General features: G+C 46.3%; 1 protein-coding gene across 1 annotated transcript; it reads right to left on the reverse strand.

Moving 5' to 3' along the window:
- Window positions 1–1,453: 1,453 nt before the first annotated feature.
- On the reverse strand, window positions 1,454–6,177 carry EEF1A1 (eukaryotic translation elongation factor 1 alpha 1). The gene is made up of 8 exons (XM_052679080.1): window positions 6,052–6,177; window positions 5,085–5,275; window positions 3,886–4,065; window positions 3,453–3,749; window positions 3,032–3,182; window positions 2,617–2,873; window positions 2,151–2,385; window positions 1,454–1,855 (listed from the first exon to the last, which is right to left on the reverse strand). The coding sequence occupies exons 2-8, from the start codon at window positions 5,226–5,228 to the stop codon at window positions 1,731–1,733; spliced, it is 1,389 nt and encodes a 462-aa protein (XP_052535040.1). The 5' UTR covers window positions 5,229–5,275; window positions 6,052–6,177; the 3' UTR covers window positions 1,454–1,730.
- Window positions 6,178–8,557: the final 2,380 nt, after the last annotated feature.

The following is an 8,557-nucleotide window of genomic DNA, read 5'->3' on the forward strand; positions in this document are numbered from 1 at the left end:
TCTAAGTATTGCCATGAGAATCCTTTACTATGCTCCAGCATCTGCTACTGAGATTTAAGTGCTCCAGCCATTGCTTCCAACTGCAATTAGTACACCTACACACTCAAATCTGGTGTAAATTCTCCATGATTAATAGAACATGAGCCAAAAGGGGCAAAGAGCAAAAAGCCTAAAAAGTAATAGCAGTTTAGGATCATCTGGTCGGAGCAGTCAGCTAAAGAAGGGAAGGGAAACAAACAGCAAAACAATATAGCAGTAACTCAAACTATCTTTTTTTTTTTTTTTTTTTTTTTTTTTAAGAAGAGGTGTTAACAGACAACAGAACAAACATATGGTGCCATGGAAAAGCAGCAACCCTTCAGAAATACAGAATTATTTTCAAGCTTATGTGGGGATGCTGTGGGGGAAGCACGTTAATGGTTAGTAACACAACTGCATCATTTATGGAAGTCAGCTCTATTCCCACTAACTGCTTGCCTACGTTTAGCAATTCAGAGCAAGTCTTCTGTTTTATTTCAGAACCATCACCTAGCATAGCTGGTATTTATGTACATCCCACAACATTCTTTACCTAACAACTAATGGTAATTTTCTGTTGACTCATTATGTAATTCCACTATGTGTGACTGATCCAACCGTTAAGAAGACATGAAAGTTTTAGTCTCACTGAGTCCTTTGGTACTGACCAACCCCTGTGCATTTATCATACTGCTCTGGGAAATGCAGCTCTATGTTCTTCAGCCATTGTAGAAACTCCTGTCACCCCCAAATTCAAATCCTTCAAGCAGGGTGGGTGCAACAGCATTCTGTCAGAAGACAGTAAAATAGCTGGCAGTTCTCAGCCTTGTTTTTGAAGTAAAAACCAGACAAGATTCTTTAACAGTTGGTGCTTCAGTGGTTGCCTGACATCACAAAGCATTTTTTCCTCCTAATTTTGCTATGGAATGTTTTGCCATGTACTGTCAATCATTCAGACTTTTTTTTTTTTTTTTTAAGTTTGAAAAATCTCCATCTGATCTGAGGAAAAATCCATTTCTAACTACAGTCAGAAAGGTGCATGCCTGAGACTAACAGAAACCCACCACACGTTCATTCCTTATGCTTCTCGGCCTTTTTGTTCACACAACTTCCTGCTGAGAGCAAGTCTTCTTGGCTTCCTCAGTGCATCACAGAATGCACCCATACAGTGTGCCTGTATTTGTGTTACTCAACCTAGAAACCACCTTTTAACAACAAGAAAGCACCACACAAGGGCAATTTTTAAGGCTTAGATACAGCTGAACATTAATCCTAATTTTTTAATCCTGACTTTTACTCTTCAGAAACAAAAAAATGAGATTCTGCTTTACAACTTCAGAACACACTCAATAAATGCTCTTTTCTTATCCCACAAGGCCCATATGTATTTTTTCTTTCCTGAAAGGTTAATATTAACCCAAAGAACACAGAGACATAGCATTGAACTTTGTTTTAATGGTCTCAAATTCTGTGACAGATTTTTGGTCAAGTTTCCATTTTAAAAAATTTATCGATTTTAAAGACTAATAACTTAAACTGCCACGAAACAAATGGTCCACAAACATTCCTTTCCTTCTGAAGCTTTTACGATGCATTGTAATCATTAACCAGTCTTTTACTATTAAACTTAAATGGCCAATTGAGACAAACAGTTCTGAGACCGTTCTTCCACCACTGATTACGACTGAGGTGGCAGCTGATGTACAGAATTTTCATTTAGCCTTCTGGGCCTTCTGAGCAGACTTTGTGACCTTGCCAGCTCCACCAGCCTTCTTGTCGACGGCCTTGATGACACCAACAGCAACTGTCTGCCTCATGTCACGCACAGCAAAACGACCTGAAAACAAAAACGTGTTTTGTGACTTCCTTCTCATAGCCCACAGCATTGTCTGCATAGCAACTACGTGCAACAGTGGCTAGGTAAGCAACTTCTGCTTGAGACTGGGATTATCATTCAGCTACTCCAGCAACAGCACAACCATTATCCCTGCGTTTTGGTTTCATTTTGAAATCACAATTGAATTTGCAGCTTTTAGTTATTATTTTATGTAGAAGACTGCATCTCGATACCAGATATCAGGGAGTGCCTTTTCCAAAGCTCAACATTAAGCACATTTTAGGAAATGCCTTACCCAGAGGAGGATAATCAGAGAAGCTCTCAACACACATGGGTTTGCCAGGAATCATATCAACAATGGCAGCATCTCCAGATTTCAGGAACTTGGGGCCATCCTCCAGCTTCTTGCCAGAACGACGATCGATCTTCTCTTTGAGCTCAGCGAATTTGCAGGCAATGTGAGCAGTGTGGCAATCCAGCACAGGGGCATAACCAGCACTGATTTGGCCAGGGTGATTCAGGATAATAACCTAAGAAAGTGAGCAATTACGTTACACCAGGGCAATTCTGAAAAGCTCCCCACAGGCTGCTGTGACTTAAAGAGAGCCACAGCTTTCATGTATTTGCTTAAGGCAAACCCTATCTCAGAGCACAAGTCTGTATCACCTTACAGCTTAGCCCGCTGGCAACAAAGAGCAAGGTTCTGTATTTCACAATCTACACCTACACTTCTAACGTCTTCAAACATTTACAAAAGTCACCTGTGCAGTGAAGCCAGCAGCTTCCATCGGAGGATCATTCTTGCTGTCACCAGCAACGTTCCCACGGCGGACATCTTTCACAGACACGTTCTTAACATTGAAGCCAACATTATCACCAGGCAGAGCTTCGCTAAGGGCTTCGTGGTGCATCTCAACAGATTTCACTTCAGTTGTAACATTGACGGGGGCAAATGTGACCACCATGCCTGGCTTCAGGACGCCAGTTTCCACACGGCCAACTGGTACAGTACCAATGCCTACAAAAGAGAAGTGAATTCAGAAATCCAATTAAGACATTATACCCTTATGGAGAAGAGAAGAACATTTCAGGCAAGATTTTGATACTTCTCACTCAAGTTCCCAGGCAAACAGTAGCATTTCTGTCCCACACACGAGCACTGTAGTGAACACATACCGCCGATTTTGTAGACATCTTGAAGAGGCAGACGCAGAGGTTTGTCAGTTGGACGAGTTGGAGGCAGGATGCAGTCCAAGGCTTCCAGGAGGGTGGTTCCACTGGCATTGCCATCTTTCCGGGTAACCTTCCATCCCTTGAACCACGGCATCTGTAACAAAACCAGCCCAAGCATCAGTCACTTGCCCATTTTAACAGAATGATGCTATGAACTGACTGATCTAACTCCTTAGCATTGTCTTGGTGCATTAAACACCACAGAATAAGAATCTGTAAAGTGCTAGGATTTCACACTGACTTCAACGTTTCGAAACACTACTACTAAAAAAAAAATACGCATTTAACTGTTGTTTAATTTATCTTAATAATCCTGCTAGTTTAATTTAATAATAGATGGGGAAAAAAAAAGAAAGAAACATACGTTAGAGCTAGGCTCCAGCATGTTGTCCCCGTTCCAACCAGAGATTGGCACAAACGCTACAGTGTCAGGGTTGTAGCCAATTTTCTTGATGTAAGTGCTGACTTCCTTGACGATCTCTTCATATCTCTTCTGGCTGTAAGGTGGCTCAGTGGAATCCATCTTGTTAACACCAACAATCAGCTGTTTCACACCCAGGGTGTAGGCCAGAAGAGCATGCTCGCGGGTCTGCCCGTTCTTAGAAATACCGGCCTCAAACTCACCAACACCAGCAGCAACAATCAGGACAGCACAATCAGCCTTTGAAAAGATAGAAAAAAAAACCCTTGTTATAAAGCCTACACACGCACTAAAGCGCATGGGCAACTTCCCTGCTGTAAACCAGCCAAGGAGCAGTCTCCCTGAGCTCCCCACATTCTTAATTTTATTTCTTTACCTGAGAAGTTCCAGTAATCATGTTCTTAATGAAGTCTCTGTGTCCAGGAGCATCGATGATGGTGACGTAGTACTTGCTTGTTTCAAATTTCCATAGGGAAATATCAATAGTGATACCACGCTCACGCTCAGCCTTGAGCTTGTCCAAGACCCAGGCATATTTGAAGGAACCTTTGCCCATCTGTGAGTTTAAAACAGAAAAAAAAACAAAACCCAATATATATATATTTAAATATATATTTTCATTTACTCATAAAGACCGTGAAATATACACTAAAAAGCAAAAGCTATAAATAGGGAGTGACTTACGCTGAGTTGCTTGTAAAACTCTGGCCTAGATTCACTTGGCACTACTACCGAGAAACGCCAACTGCTGTTATTTAACCTGTTGACACTTCGACCCTCTTGACAGCTTGTTAATTGTGCTAACACATCTTTATGATGGATCTCCTAAGGCTTAGTCCTACTATCAAGTGTCCACTACAAATTCTAGCCCTCTTACTAATGTCATCCGTGTTCCAGTCAGTATCTTAACAACCACACAGCCCAGCATTCACTAGATTTCCTTCTGTTATGTGCTTATGAGGCGCTATTTTGTCTTCAAGAAAAAACAAAGGAAAATCAGAATATTCTCCACAGGTTCACAAACTGTTATCTTGGACTCTTTCATGTTGAGACAAGCTTGACCATTACATTTTCAACTAAAGAGAAGGATGACACAAGGCAACAGCCTGAAGTTGTGCCAGAGGAGGTTCAGACTGGATATCAGGAATAATTTCTATTCCATAAGAGTGGCGATGCATTGAAACAGTCTGCTCACAGAGATGCTGGAGTCACTGAAGCGTCCAAGAAACCTGCTGACGTGGCACTGAGGGACATGGTTAGTGGGCATGGTGGGAATGGGCCAATGCTTGGACTAGATGACCTCTGAGGTCTTCTCCAACCTTAATGATTCTGTGATTCTAAATGCAGGCCAAGACTGAAGCTGGGAACTCCCGTTCTAAGTGTACAGAGGTAACCCTTCAGGCTCTTTCCTTTATTCTACGCCTCAACGACTTCATCTCAATGTGACAGATCCAATGCGTTAGTACAATCACCAAGACAATCTCGACCTGTCTCCTTACGGCAACAGAACTTCCCAGTTTCCTTCTTTTGCCCCTATCCCCCCCCGGGATCCCACCACACAGCCGCCTCGCACACCTCAGCCGCCTCCTTCTCGAACTTCTCGATGGTCCTCTTGTCGATGCCACCACATTTGTAGATGAGGTGCCCGGTGGTGGTGGACTTGCCGGAATCGACGTGGCCGATGACGACGATGTTGATGTGGGTCTTCTCCTTTCCCATTTCGGATGGTCTTTAGCTTCTTTCTTCCGGCCAAAGAGAAACGACACCTGAAAGTTCCAGAAGGAATCCCGGTTACTGCGGCCGCCCCCGTCCCGCAGCAGCGCCGCCCGCCGGACGAGGGGGCAGAGGGGCCGTGCAGCCCCGGCCCCGCCCCGCCGGGGGGGAGGAGGGGGGAAAGGGGAGCGAAGGGGAGGGGTGGGCGGTGACGGCCGCGCGGGTCCCCTACGGCGCGCTCTCGCCGTCGCCCCCTCCCCGCAGCGCGGCCGGGCCGGGCAGGGGCTGGAGTGGGGGCTCGGGGCGGCGGCGCGGCCACGGGCGGCGCGTAGGGCGGGGCCGCCCCTCTCCTTTGTGTGTGACTCACCCCGCCCGAGCCGCCGTCCTCCATTTTGTGAGCTGGCGGCAGCAGGAAGAGCGGGCGGCCATTTTTTTTCTCGTGTCCCGGCCTCCCCCTCCCCCACCGCGGCGCCGACGGCGCGGCCCCCGGGGGTTCCCAGCCTCCACCCGCCCGCGGCCGAGCACCGCACGCCGCGCCCCAGTGCCGGGCGGCTCCGCGCTAATCCGAGGCGGCGGTGCGGCCCCGCGCGCTCGTGGCCGCGCTGCCTCGCGTAGGTCCTCAAACGGGACGCGTCGGCTTTACGCCTGCGCTCGCCCCCATCCGCCTCTCATCTCGCTTCCCCCGCCGCCCCCCGCTCTACCGTTCCCACGCACCGCTCCGCGGCACGACCCCACGCTCACGGCGCAACGAGGCTCCCCTCGAGCAGCCCCGCGCACACCCTCCCCTCTCCTCCCCCAGGCCCGGCCTGCCCCGCCGCACGCGCCTCACCCGCACGGCGTCGGCAAACCCGGAGCGGAAAAGAACGACAGCGTGAGCGCCGCCCGTTATATACTCTGCCACGGGGCGGGGCCTCGGCCACGCGTCACCGCTCCCGGCGGCCCCCGCGCATCGCCCCGCCCGGCAGAAGGGCACGCGGCGTTCCGCTGAGGAGCGGAGGGGAGGGGCTGAGGCGACCGGACCGGGTGGCTTGTGGGGTCCGGGCTGCGGCCCGTGCCCCCAGACCGTACGTTGAGAGGCGCTGACGAAAGCCACCGAAGGTGCTGGCGGTCCCAGCCTTTCGCTTCTGGGGGCAGCGAGCAGACGTGAGGCGCCAGCAGTGAAAGCCCTCGTGATTCCAGCAGGGTGTACTCACGTATAGAAAGCCATACAGGTTTTTGTGGGAAATTAATGCGAGAAGAGAAATAAATCCTTTATTCCTTTAAAAGGATGTTTTCTTCTTCTTAGGGAATTTTATGCACTGTGTTAGAGTTACTTACGTATATTCAACTGTAATCCCATTCAATTTTTGGTACGGGCTCCACATCACAGAACATCCTGAGTTGGAAGGGACCCCCAGGGATCACTGAGTCCGACTCCTGGCTCCACACAACAGCGCCCCAAATCCAAACCCTGTGTCTGAGAGCAGGTCCAAATGCTCCTTGAATCCAGCACTGCAGGCCCTGCCCACTGCCCTGGGCAGCCTGTCCCAGTGCCTTCAGACCCAACTCCAAGTGTCCTCAGCTCAGATACACCTAACATTAAATCTGCCACAGGAGAGAGCACTAACCTTCACAATGTATGCACTGATGTAGAAGTGGAATGTTTCAATTTGACATTTTTCCATGTGAGATTAGAAAAAGCAATCTCCCCTCCCCCCCACATTTATTAAAAAACATGATTGTGAGACATGTTGGAGAAGATGCTGAGTTTCAAATACACCTTTTACACACACACACGCACACACACAGTTTCACCAAGCAAAGCCTGCCAAACGTGCAGACATTGTTAAAATAAATTCAATTATTTTGTGGTAAGAATGTCATCTCATTCTTTTTCTTCTTTGTTTTTACACAGAAATCGGCGGGAGGGGAGAAGTGAGAGAGGGTTCAGCTTTCCTCAGAGCTAACGTTTAGGTGTTAAATCAGTGAAGGCATTTTATATGAAGACAGAGTACCAGCAGGGAAACACGTTTTCATAAAGTGAGTTTTCATAGCTCAGGCAGGGGAATAAGGGGTAATAACTGGTAAGAAAGCTGAGCACTTTGGGTCTCCTGTAAAGCAAAGACTGTTTGTAAACATGGCTACAAAGCTTTATTTTACAGGATGGTTTCAAGTTAGCTTCTGAAATATGTCTGTTGGTGGGACCAGTCTGTCCCAGTATCCGTTCTACTAAAGCACAGTTGAAAACACTGAAGTGACTTGTGCCTCAACAGGGAGAGGAGAAAGGAAATGTGTTATTGATTTGTTACATGGCCCGTAAGAAACTGCACATTTACGGGATGTATTTAAACAAACTTCCATAAATAAAGGCATTTGGAAGTATGCGTTTCTTAGGATGGCAATTTCTTTGGTATGTACGCAGCCAAAAGCCTGATGAATGTGTTGGATAACCTTTAACCATCTCCTAGTTAAGTCTTCAGCAGTTGTTTCTTTCCCTCCATTTCTTTAATTGGATTTTCAAAGGAGTTTTATCATTTCCTCCACAATCAGTCAAATACATGCTTTTATTCTCTCAACAACTAGCACATCTTTCCTCGTCCATTCTATTAGCAGAACATTCCTATTATCAATCTTGTAAATATTTATACAGCTGGGGACCTTCAGATATATGAGTATCCGCACATAATTCAGTGGAAATGCATTCTGAAAAATCCTCTCAGCTAACACAGGCAGGCATACACTGGCCAAAAGCCCGTATGCAAATAACCTGGAACAAATTTAAAATTTTGCTAGTATGGCAAAACTAATCTCTTTGATATGAAAAGCTGATGGAGAAGCAGATAAAAGATGTCAAGAATGGTATGTTGTTCAGGCTTTGAAGCAGTGGTTGTTAAACACAGCAGAAATAGGTGGGTTTTCTGGGAGGAAAAAAAACCCTTCATTCTCCCTTGACCATCAATGAACACATGCTGAACTGAAATAATCTGTGTCCATACATGGCTGAAGTGCAAGAATACATACAAGTAGTCTCTCTCATAGGAAACTATGCAATAACTACCATGTTTAAAAGGTTTTGAATCTCAAATCAGATGATATTAAAGTGAAGTCATGCTGTCATTATATCTAGGCCAAACATTCTAACTTTGGAATATAAATATTAACTAGATTTGGGGATCACACTGACTACAGCAGTATTAATTCCATTTTAATGTGTAGCTGCAGAGCATACAGGATGTACTGTATTTTAGGGCATGCTCTATGTTGTGCCTCTGAAAAAATTTTAATGCATTCTTCTGTCTACACGTGGAAGTAGCATCTTTTTGATCAGGGTCCTGATCCTGTGCAATGATGAACAT

This window comes from Tympanuchus pallidicinctus, unplaced genomic scaffold (genome assembly GCF_026119805.1).
Source record: "Tympanuchus pallidicinctus isolate F22 unplaced genomic scaffold, pur_lepc_1.0 scaffold1, whole genome shotgun sequence".
Taxonomy (NCBI): Eukaryota; Metazoa; Chordata; class Aves; order Galliformes; family Phasianidae; genus Tympanuchus; species Tympanuchus pallidicinctus.

Excerpts from the sequence above, each read along its gene's own strand:
- EEF1A1 (XM_052679080.1), bottom strand. The coding sequence starts at position 5,228 with ATGGGAAAGGAGAAGACCCACATCAACATCGTCGTCATCGGCCACGTC. Across the intron at positions 2,874-3,031 it reads AGATGTCTACAAAATCGGCG|GCATTGGTACTGTACCAGTT; the intron begins GTATGTGTTCAC and ends TCTCTTTTGTAG. Across the intron at positions 2,386-2,616 it reads CTGCTGGCTTCACTGCACAG|GTTATTATCCTGAATCACCC; the intron begins GTGACTTTTGTA and ends TCACTTTCTTAG.